This window comes from Corylus avellana, chromosome ca2 (genome assembly GCF_901000735.1).
Source record: "Corylus avellana chromosome ca2, CavTom2PMs-1.0".
Classification (NCBI taxonomy): Eukaryota; Viridiplantae; Streptophyta; class Magnoliopsida; order Fagales; family Betulaceae; genus Corylus; species Corylus avellana.
Genome location: NC_081542.1, coordinates 17,889,194 through 17,910,230, shown reverse-complemented (window position 1 = coordinate 17,910,230; position 21,037 = coordinate 17,889,194). Strand labels below are relative to the sequence as shown.

Genomic DNA, 21,037 nt, shown 5'->3' with positions numbered 1-21,037 from the left:
GTGATGAAATTTCAATGAAAAACTCAAATTTGGGCGTTTGTTTGGTGAAAAATGGGATTTTGACTTTAAATAGGTCAAACAGGTCATGTTGAGTCATGTCAACCTAACACGACCCGGTTAATAAACGGGTTAGATGGGTCGTGTCGTGTCAACTTGTTTATTAAACGGGTTGTGTCAGGGTTGAAGGGTTTGACCTGTTTAGCTAAACGGGTTGCGTTCGGGTTGGCAGGTCGACTCAAACCCGACACGCCAACCCGTTTTGCCAGCCTACATATAATTTCATTTAAAGTTTATATATATATATATATATATATATATATATATATATATAATCCAAGTTCAGTTAGTAAGGTAATGAACAAGGCAATTCAATTAAGTGGAGAAACATAGCCTTAATGCTTCACAATAGTATGCACGTAATTATGAGTAAGAATATGTAAATGTATTGTGTGCTCTTGTAGGCAGGTAAAAGGCCATAAAGCAAAGACATATCAACTACAGCTAGATCTCATAGGACTGCTTCTTCACTACACTGTTTGATGCATTATTCTCAAAATGTTATGCATCCTCCCTAAAGCTTGGCGAAAGGCCTTCTTTAGGTCCAATTTGTTGGTTGGATAAGGTCAAGCCATTTGTGAAACATTCCAATATGGTTTCTAGTTTACATATTTGAAAAGTATATAAGCAAAGTTCCTTTTATAACCAGCTTTTGATGTGCTTATCAAGAGATAAACTCTACACTATGAAAAGTTTCTACACTGTTTTAAGCCTAAAACTTCCATTTGTTTCAGGTAGACAGATTCCCTGTGTATAGCATGGCGACTCCAACAATTGCTGGTGCAAAAGAGATGCTAGCATATTTAGGTGCCAAGCCTAAAGCAGAAGGATCTGTTGCTCATAAAGTAGTATTAACTGATCTGAGGGAAGAAGCAGTTGTTTACATTAATGGCACACCATTTGTCCTAAGGGACCTAAATAAGCCAGTAGATACACTCAAGCACATGGGAATTACTGGTCCTGTGGTATGTCACTGTGATTGTTATCCTTTTCTAAAATCAAGTCACGAGCCACAACATGTTTTCCCATGTTCTTGTACTCTTTATGCAGGTGGAACACATGGAGGCACGACTAAAAGAAGATATATTATCTGAGGTCAGAAAGTCTGGTGGACGGATGCTTTTACATCGTGAAGAATATAGTCCAGCACTAAATCAGTCCCGTGTCATAGGATACTGGGAAAACATCTTAGCAGATGATGTGAAGACACCTGCTGAAGTATATGCTGCTCTGAAAGATGAGGGTTATAATATTATGTATAGGAGAATACCATTGACTAGAGAGAGAGAGGCTTTAGCTTCTGATGTTGATGCAATCCAGTGCTGTAAAGATGAGTAAGTATTCATGCCTAACATGTGTGCTATCGGCAGTATGGATGTTATGGTCGGTAAGGTAGTATATTAGTAATTAATTGTGTCAGCTTGCTGCATCCTGCTACCCAATTTGCTATGTTCCCCCATTCTTTCTATTTGGTTAATGTACCGACTGATCTACTATTGGGGTTGCAACCCCTTTTGCCCCTCAAAAGACAAAAATACTCCTAACAAATAAAAATCTAAAATCTAACCCATGGCGTGGCCTTGGGTCAGCTGGTGACCCATGGCCCCAGCGCCGCTCCGTGGGTCACTACTATATCATCGACTTTTTTTTTTGCCCTTATTTTTATTTATTTATTTTCTATCTTTAGGGGTATTTTTGTCTTTTTGGGGTAGAAAGGGGAACATTGCAACCTCAATGATAGATCAGTAAGGTACATTAACCAAATTGAAATATTTGGGGAACAGTGCAATAAGGATGGTAGATTGAAGGGGGTAAATGTAGTTTCTCTCGTTACATTTATGTTCCAACCAACCTCTGGCTGTCAAATGTTCACAGACCCCTTCTGTTAAAGAGTAGTGAGATCTTATTAGTAGAAGATTCCATTTATTTTGTTATAAATTTATCCCTATGTCTCACTAAATATCCAATCCAAAATTTCTTTCCTCCCAATTCTTCATGCCTCATATCTTTTCAATTCCATCTACAAGCAAAGTCTTTAGGTTAACTTCTCTCTCTGCCTCTTCTTATTCTTCTTCTCCTTTCTCAAAATTAACACAACTACTTAAGGTCTGTACGTGATTATTACAAAGAAAAATATTGATAATGATTATAACAATGATTTTCTTTATACCCAAGATCACGATATATGATCGGGTGCTGATCTTTCCGCTTTGGACCAATTTAGATTTACAGTGATTGTCCTTTTTTTTTCAACATTTTAAAGCTGTTGTCCATCCAAAGGCTGTTACACCAGCTGAGGTGACTGGGTCATTAATTTTACAGAATGTCTCTGTTATACTGCATAATATCTGATGTAGCCCAGCTGCATGTGTAGTTTTTACTCAATTAAGTAATGAGATAAAATTAACAATGGCTTCTTATATAGTGCTGCAGGGTGTTACCTTTTTGTATCACACACAGGGTTTGGAGGAGTTGCATATGCAATGGCAATCATTTGTATTAGACTTGGTGCTGAGGAAAACTTTGCATCAAAAATTCCGGAGTCATTGGTTGATACAAATCTACCCTCTATGAATGAAGAGAACTTGCCTTCTCGAGCTTCTGATGAAGAAGCACGCAAGATGGGTGATTACCGTGACATACTAAGCCTTACAAGAGTACTTGTGTATGGTCCCCAAAGCAAAGCAGATGTTGACATTGTTATTGAAAGGTATGTCATTTATTGAGAACTCAAATGTCATTTCTTGAGTACTCATGTATAAACTCCTTATCTTCTTGACTGAGGAAAAAAAAAAGGAAATGGTCATAAGTTGACCTTGTAATAGTTGTTATTGCTGGATCTCTTTCTCCCCTTTTCCTTGGGGGAGGGGTGGAGAGAGAGAGAGGCTGGTGCTTTTGTTTTGAGTGTTCATGCAATCAATTGGCTTTTGTTTTATTTTATACTTTCTGAGAGTTGGCACTATCGTAAAATTGACTCTTTTTAACTGACGGTGCTGAGTTGGTTCCTTCATTTTAAAGGTGTGCAGGTGCAGGGCATTTACGAAATGATATTCTTGATTATAGTAAGGAACTTGGGAATTTCCCAAATGCTGATGATGAGCACGGAGCTTACCTCATGGATATGGGTATAAAGGCTTTAAGGTTAGTTCATGTACAGCAATTGAGTCTAACAGCCTTCACTGACTTTCTTGTTCTGTTCCTCTTTCTTTTTGGTGAGTCTATTCCTCTTTCACTACAGCCTTTTCTTTGGGTAAGCGGGCTCATTGTGGCAGGCAACAGACCTCCTCCATTAATTGTATTAGATGAGTGTAAACTTTTAAGTTAAGGGAGTGAACATTTGCAGAGGTGGTTCGCCATCAAGCATGGTGGTGCCTGATGACTCTTTTTCTAGGTGTGCCAGTTTTTGCTTCTCCTACTTTCAGAGATAAAGCAGAAATTTATGTTGAGCATTTGAGCTTTGTTTTTTGTTGGCTTAAGTATTAGAAATGTGATAGCTAAAAAGGATCTCCCAATGAATGTGGTTATCAGTATCCATGGTCTTCACCCTAAAAGCACTTCAAGTGGAACAATATCTAGTTATGCTCGTTTTCTGTTGACAGTAGCAAATGGTCCACATTTTAAGTGAGGGGCATAGCTTCTAATTCTTGCCTCCCACCAGATCATGCTAGGGATGAATAGTGTTGAGCAATTTTTGGCTTTGGTCAATGGTCTGAAAAAGGCAAGGCTAGTTTAGTTGTTTAGGTTGCATCCCTTCTATTTTCATGCTGCTTAGCAATGGGTTATTATGCGTATAGTTAATTTTTGAATGTCAGCTTTAAAGGAAGTTGCTCACGGATTTAGTGGATACATTACTGTCAAGCTGATAAACTAAAAGAAAAATGCTGGACTTGCACTAGTTTACAATTCTTTTACAACGTGCTTATATATGTCAGCATGTGATTGGGGGGCGTTAATTTTTTTTTTTTAGAGTGTATGATGTGACTCCAATTACTCAAACTAAAATGTGTTTTTTTCTTTTTCTTTTTTTCTCAAATGAGTTGTAATTCACGCATTTTTCTTCTCATAATGGTGTTCTTTTTGTCCATTCTGTAGGCGGTATTTCTTCTTAATCACCTTCAGGTCCTACCTTTACAGCACCTCTGCAGCTGAGATGGAATTCACATCGTGGATGGATGCGAGGCCGGAACTTGGACATCTTTGTAACAACCTTAGAATAGATAAATGATTTCAGGCGTATAGCAATGCTCATAAATTAAATTTATGTATAGCTGCCAATGCCTAGAAAGTGATTTTATTTCTAGCAAAGATGAAGGGTACACATGCGAAGAGTAGACTAGCTTAGTTGGCCGCCCAACTTACCAGCAAAGATGGAACCCTAGACCGGGGGAAAGGGAAGCCTTCCCTTGAATCCCAACCGCACCCATCTAGAGTCTAGAATCCAAATTCTTAATAGGGAAGGGGGAGACATCACCCAGTTAAAAGGTCTATGATTACGTAAAAATAATGATTTTTTTTGTGCATTTCTTAGAAATTTTAATAATAGATTATAATAGTGGGATAAAATTATCTTAATAATTTTAATTAATGTGAGAGAGAGAGAGAGAGAGAGAGAGAGAGAGAGCATAAATTGCATTATGGTGGTGAAAGAGTATGTAGTGCTTCTGTTTTCAAGTTTACTTGGCTACCTCTTAATGTTGATTGACGGTTGGGACTACGCCTAATGAAGCGGGGTCACTAGTTTGAATCTTCTTCTCCCGTCTTGTGCGGACATGTCAAAAAAAAAAAAAAAAAAATGTTAGATCGATTTTTATGATCATTAACTCCCAAGTGCTAGCATATGATTGAGAAAAGTTTATTCATTTTAGAGATGATAGCCTGCGATCACACTTGCGGTTGAAGGGCTTTCCTCCAGTACAACTTCATAACCATCTCTGTAGTTTTCCATTCCTTGGGCCATTAGCTGCCAGAAAAGCCCATCTACACATGGCCCCCCAATACTTGCGCTGTTGTAGATGGCCTTATACAGCTTTCCCAAAGTTACTGTCCCTCGCACAGCAGGATTTAGATATTCTTCAATGTGGACTTGAAAGTTGGATCCATTCATCTACAAAAGCAACTTGAGCCCGTTAACCTACCATTATTTTATATAAGGTACCAACAATTTTTTTTTTTTTTTTTTTTTATTCAAATCAAATTAGGAGGGTAGAGATGAATTGTGATAAAATCAACTTCGAGTAACTAATTGTTCGAAATGAAGTCGTTCCCAACAAGTTTGTTACTAGGATTGTACTCCTTCCTTTCTGGTTTTGTTTCCCAGTAAAATCCCTTGACCCCTATTTCCAACAAATGATTAATATTAATGGACTTAACATCTGTGTCTATATCTCTCACCCATTCCTTAAAAATGAGATTTAAAATAGGAAAATTGTTCCAAAAGTCCTTGGGTTTTGGACTTGTGACACATAAGAACTTAGCTCTTAATTTTAAACAGTAAAATATCCAAATTAATTTTGACGCAGAAAAAATTCCAGTTACATTTTTCCATACAAGTCTAATAAAAATTTGCCATATATATTAAAATGATGTCACCGGAGTGGCTCCACCCCCAACCTCACTCTGCAGAGTTGAAAGGGTGGAGGTCCACCCTCAGAGGCCGGTGGACCCTACCTCCACCGTCCCTCTAATTAGTTTTTTTTTTGCTTATATATTCTTCTTCTGTGTTTTTTAAGAGTGCATATGTGATATGGTAACATAACTTTTAATTGCCATGGGAAATTCTTATTGAACTTACAAGAAAAAATACTTAAATTGGATGAATAATATAATATAACGAATGGACCTATTAATCACTTGACCAAAACTCATATCTTTAATTGTTAAAATAAAAAACGTATGTCCTTTTTTAAAAAAAAAATGTTAAATATCAAACTCAAAGTTGGCCTAATTTCATTAAAAACTAATTTCATTCTCTAATGAAGAGCTTTATTACTCATGTTACAAATAGTTAGAGAGGTTCATCAAAGGTTCGACAGGAACTACCTCTGATGATTAAGTTAGAATGAGTAGGATCAAATGCAAATTGACAAAATAAGGGTGTGTAAAGACCGCTTATTCCTTTTTCTAGAGAGAGCAGCTTTCCATCCCTCTCCCTTCCCCCCTTCTCTTTTCCCAACTCTCTTGGTTTTCTTCCTCTCTTTTTTTCCTTTCTGTCCTTTTCTCCCCTTCTATAGCAGATCCACGATGTCTCCTTCTTGTCCATAATAGCCTCCCAGCCACTCCACCACCAAACCGCACATCCCTTTCTCCCCCATGAAACTGGCTCTAGCACTTTTTATAAATTTGGTTTTCACTAAACCATATCTATCTTTTTACATCGGCTCTATCCACAGACGCGACTCATCACTACCTTCCTTGGCCGTTCCGCATCCTGTCGCCCACCTCCGCGCCATCATCGAACTCCCACTAGCCGACGTGTGGTCTTCACACGCCGGTGCGTGACCCTCAAGCGTTAGCGCGTGTCTTTCACGTGCCATCACGTGTCCTGCCCTTGCCCTTGCCTTCTAGATCCTCCCCCGTTGTTGCTATTGTCAAAGGGTTTTTGTTGTCGTTAGTATTTCATGTTTTAGCTTTATTTCTATGTATTTCCTGCTGTGTTTTTATTTTTTAATGTTTTGCGTATTTTCCTTTGTTTTTCTGATGTTGTTGCCTTTTGTTTTGGGTTTATGTCTCCTAGTTCTTATGTGATTAGATCTACTAAAGGAGACTTTTGCTCTTTGTTCATCAACAGAGTCTGTTCGGTCATCGGCAATACCTTCCTCTCAATAATCATTTCATGGTGATTGTTGCCATTACGTCATGGGGCTCCTCACTGTGCCCTCTTGCCATATGTTACCACCTTGTATGGCCCTTGAAAAGGCCTGGATTGTTTATGGTTCATTTGGGATCATTAATGGATCCATTGCCTACCATTTGTTTCTGTGTCTGTATTGCCTTCATCGTTTGAACTTTGGTCTTGGGGTGCCACCCATTTATGGTTATTCGATTCCTTGTAGTCATCTTCTCATTATTGAATAGGAAGAAAAAAAAAAAAAAAGTGTGTGTATGAATGCGTACCTAAAAGAGGGTCCCCCTCTTTATATAGGATAATCATTCCCGCCTCTCCTTGCTAGATTTTGGGAGTCTCCCACTTGAATATTGTTGAGGGAATCAAATGTTGTTGAGACCATGCAGTTGAAGATGTGAGCATATATCGAGAGAGGTTTTTGATGTGAGAAAGTCGTTACCTGACCTGATGAGATGGGGAATCAACTGTGGTGTCTCATCGAGGCCCAAGTATATCTTAGTTCTAGAATAGGACTGATCTTGGGCCTGATTGATGAGTGTCTTCTTAGCCCATTAGTCCCAGTCTATTCTTGTAGGCCATTGAGCCCTTAGCAGACAAGCTCTGCAGCAGGGATCGGGATCCCAGCAATAGTTGGGGAATTGCCTATCAAATTTTTTTAAAATCTTGGCCATTGAATCTCATCCAATGGTCTAAAATCTGCCACGTGTCTCATTAATTAAAAAATAATAAAATATTATTTAAATTTTAAAAAGAAAATATAAAAAATAAAAATAATAAAAATAAAAATATATGGGGTGGCTTTTTGCCATATGGGGTGGCCCGAAGGGGGTGGCCGACCACCCCACTTGAGACATGGGGAAAGCCACCCCCAAGGGCCGGTTCTATAGGGGGTGGTTCAACTACCACCAAGGGCCAAACCCAAAAATTTCAAACTTATTTTTTTTTTTTTTTTTTTTTTGGGGGCCCTTGTGGTGGCCAAACCACCCCCTAGGGCCCACCACAAGGGCTAAACCCAAAAATTTCAAAAATCAATTTTTTTGGCTTTGGCCCTAGGGCCATGGGGGGTGGCTTCGGCCACCCCCAAGGGCCGGTTGGGAATGGGCGAAGCCACCCCATGGCCCTAGGGGGTGGTTCCTCCAAATTCAAAAATTTCAAAAATCAAATTTTTTTGAGTTTGGCCTTGGGGGTGGCCAAACCACCCCCATGGCTCCAAAGCCACCCCATATATTTTTACTATTTTTTTGTTTTTTTATTATTTTGTTTTATATTTTCCTTTTAAAATTTAAATAATATTTTATTATTTCTTAATTAGTGGGACACGTGGCAGATCCTAGACCCTTAGATGAGATTCAATGGCCAAGATTTTTTTTTTTAAAAAAAAAAAAATTGATGGGCAATTCCCCATCTATTGCTGAGGATCCCAATCCCTTTAGCAGACAAGCCTCGTGGGCACTTCAGTAGCAAAGAACTCTAACTGTATTTGGGTTCAAGGGATCTTGGGGTAGAAGAGCCTTATGGGCATAGTAGGACTTGGCACACTATCATCAAAAGAAAATAAATCCCTAAAAAGAAAATAAGGTTAAAAATGTCCGCTTCTTGAGCCAGGACCACAATATAAACATTCATCATTATCATGGCCCTTCACATCAAGCTTTTTACTGTCATTGTGACTCAGCAAGACTCGTAACATGATAAATATACTCTTAAAGAACAATGCTATTTTTTACACGCATTTTATATTTGTTGATTTGATGTGTTTTAACTTTTAAGTGTCTTCGTATATCAGCCACTTAAAAAAAGTTTATTTAAAACACACCATATCACTTTATGTAAAATGAGTATAATAAATAAATGTAAGGAATACCATTGACGTGCTCTTAAAAAATAGCCTACAGCAATCTTGGGCTCAAAATTCCAATTCCTGTTGGGCTTTGAACATTCCTCCGTACAACTGGAGCCCAACTGTTTTTGACTTAAATTTATTTGTTTAGTATTTATTTTGTGTTGGTGTTCCCATAAGATTAGCGCGCATTTCAAAATTCCCCAAAAAAATTGGGAAAACTATATATATATATATATATTTTAAATCGAAGTTTCTCAGCTCAGGAAAAAAATAAATAAATTGAACTCTCTTTCTCTCTCGCTCTTTCCGTGCTGTCTTTATAGCGAAGCGCCTATCAGATTAATCGCTGCGCACCATAGGTAATCAGTACTTTTGCTTATTTAGTTTGCTGTTTCTGTTGATTCATTTTGACTTGACAAAACAATCCGTGCGTATTATTGTTGATCGATTACTCATTCTTCTTCTTCGTCGTCAAATTAATTAGGTAGTTTTTATTATTGTTTGCTTAGTTAAAACATGCATCTAATCTGCAAATCAATCATCCAGAAAAATGAATAGCGCTCTGTACTTCGTGTAAATTGGATAGCGGTTCATCCACTATGTTCTGCTATCTGTAATAAATCTTTTCTTTAATAGCAAGAATGTATTTCCTTCAAATCACATTGTTAAGTGCTGTATAGCCTAATTACATTGCCTTTCCCGGTTAGATTGTGGTTATATGCTAATGTCATACATTGTTTATCAATCTGAAAAGCAAATTGATTAAAATCACAACTATTGACATATTTATTATACAAGGGAAATATCGCATATCATAATGTTATGCATATCTATATAGTTAAGCGTAAATCCAGCTACCATCTTGATTCCTCAAGCTCTCTGACGTTTATGTTGCAAATAATGACATTAATATTTCCTGCCCTGGCCTCTGCAGCCTTAACCTAAATTGCACAAATGGAAAGCCCAGGAACTGAAGTTACGAGGAAACGCATGAAACCAGCTGTATGTCCGTGTGTAAATTATCCTTTGCCCTTCCAAAGCCTATATGAAGATTTAGCTAGAAAAAAAAAAAAAAAAAAAAAAAAAAATCTATCTTGCTTCTGAATTTTCGTACTCATTAGATGGAAGAGAATGAAGGAGATGTAGCAGTTGCAGAGATTGTAGAAAAGGAAGAATTTCATACTGACATTGCTGGATCTTCGGAGATGGAACTTAATATCAGTCACATTCTTGAAAAGATTGAACGCTTCACCCAGCTGGTAGCTATGTTCAATACTATACCTTATGTAGCTGGATGATCTGATCTTATTAACTGCATTTTGTATGTGAACCTAGATTTTTGTTTGTTTTGTTCAAGTCTTCTACCCGAAATAGTTATTGGGAACGCCCATGAACATCGCAAGTTTGAGATGATACCATGCTCAACTGAAAGCTCAAACATAATTTAAATGGTGACAGTCTTCTTCTTAAGCTCTTTATGCATTGTCATCTACTCATGCAGGTGTCTGAGCTGCTGGAATCAGGGAAGACAATCTTTAAGGAACTGACTAACGCATTTGAGGAGCGGATGATTATGTGAGTTTACAAAATATAATAGAATTTAACCCATTAAACCTGAGCTTTATTATTATTATTATTATTATTATTATTATTATTATTATTGTTATGTACTTTAAATTTTCTGCCTGCAGGATACATAAGGAACAAATTGAGAAATGGCAGGACGAGATTAAAGAACTGCGCTTGCTTGATACCTCGAATGAGGAGGCCAATGCTGTCCTGCGTAATGCTCAATACTTACTAGAGAATGCTCACATCGACTCATGAAGGTAATTTCCAATATGTTCATTCCATTTTAACAAGCTTGCAACGTATATTGGACATATCCTTTCTGTTGTATCGACAAATTTCTCACTTGGAAGTAGGCCTGTTGATTTGGGCTGCAATTATTTTATATTGATAAATTTCTCAATCAAAAGTATATCCCAATCTTGGGGCTGTGAATAGACCAAACAGAGGTATGCTTAGCCAGGTATTTATCATAATGTCTGAGTAGGACTTCTCTAGTGTTTGAGCTCAAATCAACTTCAACTTGGCTTAGTTGGCAGAAGAGCATCTCGTGAACATCTTGGCTCATTGAAATTTCAAGTCGTTTTCATCATATTTGTAAGGAGCTTGAAGCTATTTTTCTCTTTTCATAGATGACTTAAAATAGGAAACTTATTTTTAAGGATGTACGGATGATCCAAGTAGTCATAATACCAGTGAGTAGATTTATAGAAGTAAGACGATGTGGTCCGGTAAGTAAATAGTACTTGTACATTGAGTACTTTAGGTTTAAGGAACAAGTTAAGTTCATTAATGTTCACAAGCCATGCCAAGCTACGGGTTGAATGAACCCACCTCATTTTGCAATTCAGTTTTAAAACGGGCTTGAATTTGGATTCCTCAAGTTTATGCAACTAGACCAGTTAAATTTGAGCTTCACTTGAGTCTAGAGTGGCTTGGTTTATATGCATCTCCCCCCTTAAATGTATGAATAATCCAAACCAATATCTGGCAGATCATTTTGACATTGTACATTGTGGAGAAACTGATGCTTAGGTACTTTTGAGCAGGTTTTCCTGTACTCTGTCAAGGAGCAAGGACGTTCACTCCGTTGGATGAAATCAAGCTAGAAGATACTTCTTTTAGCACTTTGGTTTGAACAATTTGCTGCCTGATTAATATTGTAAGAATTTCTTTAGTATACGGAGTAGTTAAAGAAAAGAGGAGAATTTGAAAGTTTCTTAACTTCATGTAAATACAAAAGCGGTGCTGGTCGACTGTGATGCAACAAGTTGTGACAAAGATTTAAGTTTAGATGGTATACATGCGATCTACTCTAAGCTGATCTTCTACCTCTCATGGTTTTATATTTTTCTTTTTGCATACATTTCTCATAATCTGAAAGATGGTTTGCTTCAGTCAGTTAATTGAGGCTCCATCTGCCATGGTATGCCCGCAATATCCCATCTCCAGCTGTCTATTTTCTTAAAACTCTCCAATTCCTCTGGATATGTCAGTTGCCACTGTGGGAGCTCTTGCTTGGTGATGATTATACTGAGATCTCAAAAAAATTCCCTAAGGCCTAAAACATGGCATACCAAGCAAGAAGTACCCCTTGCTGCTTTATTAATACCTCTTTTTTCATTGATCGCCAGCCAATCACAGATAGACATACCCATGACCCATCCCCTTCCTCTGCCAACCTAAATTGTTCCTTCCATGCGAATAAGATTCTAAGAAGTTGAAGAGGAAAATATGATCGATGCCTTTTGTTAAATTACCAGTTATCCCAAAAGTTTAAGCTGATAGGAAGAGAAAAATTTAAACAAAAGCTTAACTTTTGGGATAATTGGTAATTTAATATGGTATCAGAGCAAAGATCATTGGATCGAATTTTGATTCTGTCAAATCGTCCCTTATTTAAATTAAATATTTCACATGTTGGGTTTCACTTATTAAAAGGGAATTTGAGCCCACACGTAAGGGGGAGGTTTTTTTTTTTTTTTTTTTACTTGTCCGCACAAGAGGGGGGAGTAGGGATTCGAACTAGTGACCTCCGTTTTATGAGGCATGGTCTCCAGCCGATTGAGCTGCTCCTTTAGGACACATGAGGGAAAGCGTTAAAGTAATGATTAAGTGATTAAATTTATCTCTTCCTATCAGCTTAAACTTTTAGAATAATTAGTAATTTAACACCTTTCATCTTTAGCTAATGGTATATTTCTATGAGACATTCACTTATCATGGCCCTTATTCTCACAAACCAAGTACCCATATGGGTTGAACTTTCTTCCAAAATGAGAAATACCATTAGACTACTGCCACCTGTACTTACTATAGTACTTAAAAGTTGCATATGATTAAGATCAACTGAAAATATCAGCTACTTCCGGGGCGCCTGCTAGTGCTTGCCAAACGCCGCTCTCTGGCCGTTGCTTCTGTTTTCTGGTCTTTTTGTTATTTTCCTGATGTTCTTATGAACTGTCTTTTTTTGTTGTTTTTGTGTGTTGTGGGTTACTGTCTCTTAGCTTTTTATTGTTTTATTACTTTAGTTGAGACTTTTGTAACTGAATTTGTGCTGGTTCCTCTCTTTTCAACAGTCCTAGTTACAGACTCTAGCAGTGCTTTTATCGCTTCAGCCTCCTTTCGGCGGTTGTTGCTGGTTACAAGTGGGGGTTCAGATAGGTTCGCACCGCCTTGCGCGGCCCATTGAGAGGACCGGGTCATTTGTTTGTCTCATTTCTTAGGTTTTGTAATTATTTTTACACTACTTTAGTTTGTTTTGGGTCTATTGTTGAGGAGCCCACCCCTTTTTCGTTTTTAGGATCGCCCTCTCCTTCTTCTTTTCGGATCAAGAGTGGAAAGGATCCTTTCTTGTAAGCCATTCCTCACTCAATTAAAAAAAAAAAAAAAAAAAAAAAAAGTAGTTATTACCGCACTTTTACGGAACAAACAGTACTTAAGCAATTCAACTACCACAGAGATAGTCACGACAATCAAGATACGTAGAAAATGATCTTTTGAATATTTCGGCATCATTGTTACTTCATACTTGTAAGGAATAAAGACAAATCTTTATTCCCTCGTGCCCCATGAGTATCGTGCCAGGGAGATCATCAGGGATGGCATCACCCATGTGCCATACCGGTGGAAGTCCCACAAGACATGGCTTAATATATGCCACTCAACACATGCCGAAGAAATTATGTTTACACTATATATACATATATATATATAGACGCAATTTTTTTTCCCCTTTATTTAAAATGTAATTTCTTGATAAAGAAGTCACGGCAGTTGCATGTGCATTAGCAATTGCATGTTACTGCAAATCTGCAATAATAATAATAATAATAATAATCATACAAATTCTGACTTTTTTTTGTTGGTTTGGTTCAATTGACTTTGATTTTCAGTAGCCCATTCTTCTATTCTTTCTATTTCATATGAAGCGCTAGTTAAGTACAGAATTTTAAATCACCGAATTGAAGCTTGAAGTACAAGCATGCATGTAACCAGAAACAGCAAGAAATAATTAAATATATGTATTAGTTAAATACATGGTATGTCTGCAAATATGCAATTTGCAGGTAAACGGTACAATTGACGTACCACGGATAATCCTCAACTGTATTAATTAGTTAATTAATTCTATTGCATCTCTAATTACGAAAGACTCCCGGTACTATACAATTAAAAGAAGTTGATAATATTCGATCTGTTGCCATCGCCATCGGGTTTGCATATATTATTACATATCTGGTGTGAATTGAAGAGGGCTGCATGCATGTACCTGAACTCCCTCTACACCAACGTCTCAGTCAACGCATTTGCAATCATTCCACTGCTTACTATTTCCTTCTTATCACATATCTCCTAGCCATTATAAATACCCAGGGGACTCGACCATCAAATGAAGCAGGAGCTAGCTTATTTGAGAGAGAGAGAGAGAGAGAGAGAGAGAGAGAATGGAACGGCTCCATGCATCCGCTAGTTTTATATTAATGTTTATGTGGATATTCACCACAAAATTTAGAGTAGCATTGGCTGTTTGGCTACAAGCCCATGCAACATTTTATGGTGGAAGTGATGCTTCAGGAACGATGGGTAAGTACTTTTCTTACTACCTTTTTTTTTTCCCTTATTGGAGCTTATATTAATTAGCAACAGTACTACAAATTGCTTCCACAACATGCCTGGATATATATATGGTCGGTAATTAATTAAGAGGAGTTGCTTTTTTTGTTTGTTTTTGTTTTTGTTTTCTTTATATATTAATTAGGGGGCGCCTGTGGTTATGGAAACCTCAACACCGACGGTTATGGAATAAAAACTGCAGCTCTTAGCACAGCTTTGTTCAACGATGGCAAGTCATGTGGTGGGTGCTATCAGATAGTCTGTGACTCGACCCAGGTGCCCCAATGGTGCCTCAAGGGTACTTTTATTACAATTACGGCTACAAACTTTTGTCCTCCAAACTATGATCTCCCTAGTGACAATGGCGGTTGGTGCAATCCTCCTCGACCACACTTTGACATGTCTCAACCTGCATTTGAGACAATTGCCATATACAAGGCTGGGATTGTACCTGTTCTCTATAGGAAGTATGCTATATATATACAACTTTGTTTATCATTCTTATCTGGTTGGTCTTTCTATGTTAACTTAATTTGTTTATCTTAATTTCCTATAAGCATGCCTTTTGGTCTTTCTACTAAAATGCCACAAATGAGAAACTATATATGCCATATGTATTTGTTGTATGACATAAATTTAATTCACCAGAGTTGGATGCAAGAGAAGCGGAGGCATTAGATTTACCATCAACGGGAAAGATTACTTCGAACTAGTGCTCATATCCAACGTAGGGGGAGCTGGAGATATCTCTAATGTTTGGATCAAAGGATCTAAATCCAATCAATGGGAAACCATGTCAAGAAATTGGGGTGCCAACTGGCAGAGCCTAAGTTATCTCAATGGCCAGAGCTTGTCTTTTAGAGTCCAAAGCAGTAACGGACAAATCCGCACAGCTCTTAACGCAGCTCCTTCTAATTGGAAGTTTGGCCAGTCCTTTAAAAGTAATGTTCAATTCTAAATCATTCATACAAAATATTCATTGTTCACTATTCCACGTCAACCTTGTTGACGTGATAGTGTCAATCAACCTTTATGATTTTTAGCATTAATTTTCTGTATTATTTTCGGGTTGTAGCTCAGCCCAACAAGTTAGGCAAAATATGTAAGCTCAGTGGACTAAATATAATACGGTCATATACATAAATCTGAAGATGCTATTTATATATTTTGTCAACTGGTAAAGAAGAATCAACCAAAAAACTAATATTTGCATTAAGATTGGATTTAAAGGCAAGACAATCAGCATCTTCTAAACAGTGAAGTCCATATCTAAAAAAAAAAAAAAAAAAAAAAAAAAGTAGCCCTGTAAAGTCCATCTTGAAATCAACCCTGGAATTACTGTGTTAATTAGTGGGAACAGATGATCCATCATAAACGATGGCTTTCCGGAGAGGTTAGATTTTGTGTCTCACTCCCGCACCAGAAACCCATGTCGAAAAGCAGAAAAGATCACAAAGACACCCACAGCCACAAGCACAATGTTTTGACTTGAGAAGTTGATATACAGAAACAACTGGTTTTCACGGCTTGCCATATGCAGCAAGTAAGCAAGCAGCAGCGATTTCATCGTAGTAGATAAAATATTTTCTTTATGCGTGCACCCCGGATTGGGCGGATTGGGGAGGGGGGGGTTCTCAACCGCACCCCATAGTTAACATCCAGACAACAGCACAGCACAAGTTGCAATGCATGGAGATTCGAAGTAAATTGACATTGTGCATTACCAGTCACAAAACAATAATAAGGTACAGCAAATATCTAGCAGTTCATGGAACAGCCCAACCTTAACGCTAAAGCAAATACTGCAAATTCTTTGGCGAGAATCCATCTTTCATCGTAAACTGGAAAAACCTTGAAAATTGAGATCCGGAGCAATGTACAAAAGCATTTTGGATGAATGGAGAAAATTTTTCATCCAATAAAAGTGAAAACAGGAGTTGGACCCATCAGTTCACATCAGCGTAATACAGGTAAGTAGATCTACTCAAATAACGTACAATTAATGGTAATAACAACTTCTGCAGCAAGAAGAGTAATGTGTTATACTTAATTTACCAGCCACTAAATTTACCAGCCAGGAGCTGCAATGTAGCATAAACGACATGCTATATGACACAAATCAGTACAAAAACCATTCTTGCAACTTAGCTATTGCTGAAATTGCGACAAGAATCAAGTGCAAGTTATCTCCGCATCACACGATGGCGTTCCCGTTTGCGAAAGCGCTCTAGCATGAACTGATCTGTTGCAGCTTGCCTTTGTCCTGGTGCATCCGTGCCAGTCTCATTTTGTTTGGATCCAGCGCCTTCGTCCTGTGAGCTTCTGTCTTTGTACAGCTCAGGATGTTCTGCGGATTTCTCATTTGTAGTCAGAAAAAGATAACTGGTTCCAAAGAATAACAAGGTTAAAGGCCCAAAGAAAATAAAACAGATACAATGCAAAACAGTTGAATAAAAGGTTAACATGCAAACCAAAGCAGTCCAAACTAACTAGGCCTTTCACCTCCCTAATTTGGTGGGAAGTCAATGAAAGTTAATTTACTCAAACCATTAAAAATCTGTACAGGTCAAAATGCATTTTTAAACAAAATCATGAAAAGTGCTCCATTTGGAAATGCATTTGAAAAAACAAAATTGCGATTTGAAAATGTGGAAAAATCTGCATTTTCAAATCACAAGTAAGAAGGTGTATTTTAAAAAACGCACGATTTTAAAAGCTGAACCGTGATTTTACCAAAAGCAATTAAAATTTTATTAACTACGTTTTGAAATTGCTATTTTTTCAAATAAGGCTTTTTAAAACAACCAAAACAAACAGACACTAAAACTGGTTGGATTTGGTATCATTCTCACGGCCCAAAAAAGCAACAAAGAAGACATAAAAGAAGCAAAGATAGGCAACCTCTTCTAAGTTTTTCAGCATAATCCCTGCCACGTTGGAAATAATCAGCACTGTAACTTGATGGAATGGTAAATTCTGATTTCGTCCGCCCCATGAGCCTCCTCTCTTGCAGAATCTTCTTGGCAGCCTCTGTTTCCTCGATATTTCTCAACTTGTATCTGCAACCGTTCAACACAAAGAAAGAAACCCAATTGACCATTAAACAGGGCTATAATAATCTCTTTCTTTTTCATGTATACACATGATTGTGTCATGATGGTAGTAAGCACCTCAAGGCCAATAGCCCAGTCTTGTTAAGGAAAATAGAGTACAAAAGTAGCATTGGAAATATAAAACATGGGCAGACAAATAATAGAAAATAGGAAGCTGATAATACATATCCTGTGGAGAAGGAAAGGAAAATGGGCATACTCAATAGGAAGCTGAACCTCAGCGATTCCAGTGGTCCACTGAGTAGAGCTTTCTTCTGAGTTCCGTCTCTTCACCTGCCAGGAAATAATCCCAAAAAGAATGTTGACATAGACTGATTGGAACACACAACAATGAACATAAATCTCCTAGAAATATTAACCCCTTTCGGATAGGAGACACCACAAAACTCCAATTGGGGCTGGAAACCACAAACAAGTCTTAATAATTCTCAATAATTTGCTCTTTACACTTGTTCCATATTTATACTACTCCCTGACTACTAAAGCAATTCGTAAAGGAATTAATAACACAATACGTAAAGGAAACACTCCTACAACTAGACAACGTAAAAGAAGACTACACTACGGAAGAGAAACTTAAAGACTAAAGAAGACAAAAGATAAATATGTATAGGACTGGGCTTCCACTATTGATAGGATTACTGCACGCCAACTAGGACTTCCACTTGGTCTGGACACTTCTTCATCTATTGCAGCATCATGGGACTCTTCCTTATCAACATGGGTCTCTTACTTGTCAACCCCTTCCATGGTCATGTACATTGGATTAGGCCTATGTGTCCTCTTAGTCCTATCTGGCTCTATTGTTCCATCATAGAACAAAGAAATGAGAATGACAAGGAAGGAATCTGGTAGCTAATCCTAGTAAATGGGATATACATTGTAATGACCCAACAAAAGTAATGGCTTGATATGCGCTATCATTCCAAAATGGCTAGTCAAGTTGCATTTGGAGCTCCCTAAAATCACTTATAAAGCTCACTGTTACTAGAGCTCCTTCATAATTCACCCATTACATACATACATACATGCTTCATTATGTCTAGTTTGGCCCAGTGCATATGTCACAAGCTTTTGGTCCATAAATAAGTAGAGCAAAGAAAGTAGTAAAAATATTCATAAGTCTAAATATTTATCCATCGATTTGTTTGTAGGAGTAATACTAGATGTAATCAACTATAAGACTGTCGCACGTCAACCATAGCATGGAAGGGGGACATTTCGGACTAAGGAAAGGATAGAGAAGATGGAAGACACTGAATGAGTCACCTTAAGATGGTCAGGGATTTTGTATAATTCATCTTCAGCACGCTTTAAGTCGTTCTCAACTTGGTCTGTGGGATCAATTTTCCTGCCCCTCTTCTTGGCCAATTCTTGTTCAACGTACTTAACCCTATGCAAATTCAAAATTAGATTTTAAGAATTTTTTAAAAATGGCAGCACAGAGAAATTACATCACAATAGCTTTTGAACGTTCATAGTACTCATACAATACAAAGTAGACTTAGCACAAGATTATGTATAACTGGAAGAGAAGAGATTAGATGACATACATATTGGGATCTTCAACCATGACAGCAGTTTCCTGGGCGAAGTTGTCGTGGAGAACCAAGTCTTCCTTGTCGGCGTCAGGAGCACCGCCAGCGTCGCTCTTAGCACTGTCACGATGGCCGCCGACTTTAGCAAAGCCAACCCCAAACCCGACACTTAAACCGCCAGTTGTTTTTGAAGACGACGACGATGATGCATTACTAGCAACGGCAGGAATCCCTGACTTCCTCTCCCTCTGTTTCTGCAGGAATTTCACCTCCTCCAGTGCCATCCTATTCTCTCAAACTAGAGTTAGTGATAAAAATCCAACGAATCATTGAAAGAAATAATCTTGTAATAAAATCCAACGAATAAACGGAAAGAAACCCTATACCTCCTTTCTTGTTCGTCATCGGATTTGACATGAGGGTGTCCCTCCCCCTCTGCTTCTTCCTCTACACTTCTCTTCCTGAAATTCTTCTTCCTCTGCAGGAGCTCCATCGAACTCACGCACAACCCGACCACCTCAGTAAATATATATGTATATATATATATATATATATATAGAAAATCCAAAAAGCTCTCAATTCTTCTTCCTCTCTGACTCTGATTCCGCTCGCCCCTTTTTTCAAGTGCACATTCATAATAATATTCACGATTACGCGTGCGGAGTGCCCTACTAGAACGCACCGTTTCTGACACTTCTCCCAAAACGCATACCTTTCGACCGTTTGAAGAAATTGAGTATTGCTATTTATTGTTTTCTTTTTGAGTATTTATAAATTGGATCCGACTTCAGTGCTGTAAACGGTGCTGTAAAAAGAATGGAAGGTTGAGATTGTTTTGGGTATTCTATTAAATCTTTTGTAAAAAAATGGAAGGCTGAAATTGTTTTGGGTATTCATTTAAACCTAACTATGTTTTCTTTTTTCTTTACACTTCTTTTCTTTTTTTAATATGTTTTAATTTATATGGATTAAAACTAAAATCATATATGGTTTTTATGAAAGTATATTTTTATGTGATTTATATATTCATGCAAACTTATGTGTAATTGTGTCACTATGTTCAACAATATACTGTTGAATAACCTTTAGTATTTTTTATTGAAATAGACATGATAGATTTTTTTACACAATTTTTTTGACCTATAATACAAAATACAATGGAGATGTGTTTTAAGTTTTAAAATTAAATTATAATGAATAATTTCGCGCATTGCGCGGGTTCGAAGTTAGTATATATATAAAAGCCGAATCACTCTTAGAAGTGCTTTAATATTGCGACATGTGGCATGAACTCTATTTATTTTAATGCTAAACCGGTTTTTCAAGACATAATTTGTGAACTGATTTTTTAAGAGTGAACCGGTTCTTACTTAAAAAATCAGTTATTAAATTAGCATAATTAATGACAATTAATTATATTTCAAGAGTTTTCCATATATAAATTATTTAATAAATTAAGTATTATCAATGTCCAAATCAAATAAGTAAACAAATAATACAAATCAAATCATATCATATATCATATATAATAGCCAAAGCCTTCTTTTGAAGTGCCTTCAAATTGCGACATGTGGCGTGAACCAATTTTTTTTAAAGATTAAACTGATTTTTTAACTTATTATTTTAAAAAGTGAACAGTTAAAAATTGAACGGTTCATATTTTTATTCTCTCTCTATCTGTCTTTTTTTCCTCTCTCTCAACGTCTCTCTCTCTCTTTTTTTTTTTTTTTTTCTTTCCAAGTAATTCACTCTCATTCCACATCTCTCTCTCTTGAACCGGTTCATATCTCTCTTTCTCCACGTCTCACTCTCTTTTTTCTCTCCAAGTCTTTCACTCTCATTCAACATCTCTCTCTCTTAATTTTTTTTTTTTTTAAAAAAAAAACATCTCTCTCCCTCTACTCTCCAACATTAATATATCTCCTCTTTTTTCTCTCCATCTCTATCTTTCTCTTTC

At 37.2% G+C, this 21,037-nt stretch overlaps 4 protein-coding genes across 6 annotated transcripts; 3 read left to right on the top strand and 1 right to left on the bottom strand.

Annotated features, from left to right (window-relative positions):
• The first annotated feature begins 791 nt into the window (after positions 1-791).
• On the top strand, positions 792-4,806 carry LOC132172362 (uncharacterized). Of its 2 annotated transcripts, XR_009439135.1 has the most exons (6): positions 792-1,022; positions 1,108-1,391; positions 2,483-2,767; positions 3,076-3,198; positions 3,296-3,448; positions 4,150-4,236. XR_009439135.1 is itself a non-coding variant. In XM_059583848.1 (5 exons), exons 1-5 carry the CDS (start codon positions 816-818, stop codon positions 4,280-4,282), a joined length of 1,032 nt encoding a protein of 343 aa, XP_059439831.1. In that variant the 5' UTR covers positions 792-815; the 3' UTR covers positions 4,283-4,806. The 2 variants fall into 2 exon arrangements, 1 of the variants encoding a protein (XP_059439831.1); XM_059583848.1 differs by lacking the exon at positions 3,296-3,448 and having other exon boundaries at positions 4,150-4,806.
• A 4,202-nt stretch (positions 4,807-9,008) lies between these two features.
• Positions 9,009-12,967, top strand: LOC132172364 (uncharacterized). 2 transcript variants are annotated; one of them, XM_059583851.1, is made up of 6 exons: positions 9,009-9,103; positions 9,679-9,746; positions 9,866-10,003; positions 10,246-10,319; positions 10,436-10,573; positions 12,893-12,967. In XM_059583851.1, the coding sequence occupies exons 2-5, from the start codon at positions 9,699-9,701 to the stop codon at positions 10,569-10,571; spliced, it is 396 nt and encodes a 131-aa protein (XP_059439834.1). In that variant the 5' UTR covers positions 9,009-9,103; positions 9,679-9,698; the 3' UTR covers positions 10,572-10,573; positions 12,893-12,967. The 2 variants fall into 2 exon arrangements, with proteins under 2 accessions (XP_059439834.1, XP_059439833.1); XM_059583850.1 differs by lacking the exon at positions 12,893-12,967 and adding an exon at positions 11,363-11,601.
• Positions 12,968-14,260: 1,293 nt separating this feature from the next.
• On the top strand, positions 14,261-15,387 carry LOC132172363 (putative expansin-A17). The gene is made up of 3 exons (XM_059583849.1): positions 14,261-14,399; positions 14,575-14,896; positions 15,078-15,387. The coding sequence occupies exons 1-3, from the start codon at positions 14,261-14,263 to the stop codon at positions 15,385-15,387; spliced, it is 771 nt and encodes a 256-aa protein (XP_059439832.1).
• An 871-nt stretch (positions 15,388-16,258) lies between these two features.
• On the bottom strand, positions 16,259-19,638 carry LOC132171676 (protein COP1 SUPPRESSOR 2; the record flags this gene model as incomplete). Its single annotated transcript, XM_059583052.1, is given in 6 exon segments — positions 16,259-16,776; positions 17,331-17,488; positions 17,742-17,815; positions 18,812-18,935; positions 19,096-19,365; positions 19,467-19,638. Coding segments are annotated over 6 exon segments (897 nt in total). The 3' UTR covers positions 16,259-16,612.
• Positions 19,639-21,037: the final 1,399 nt, after the last annotated feature.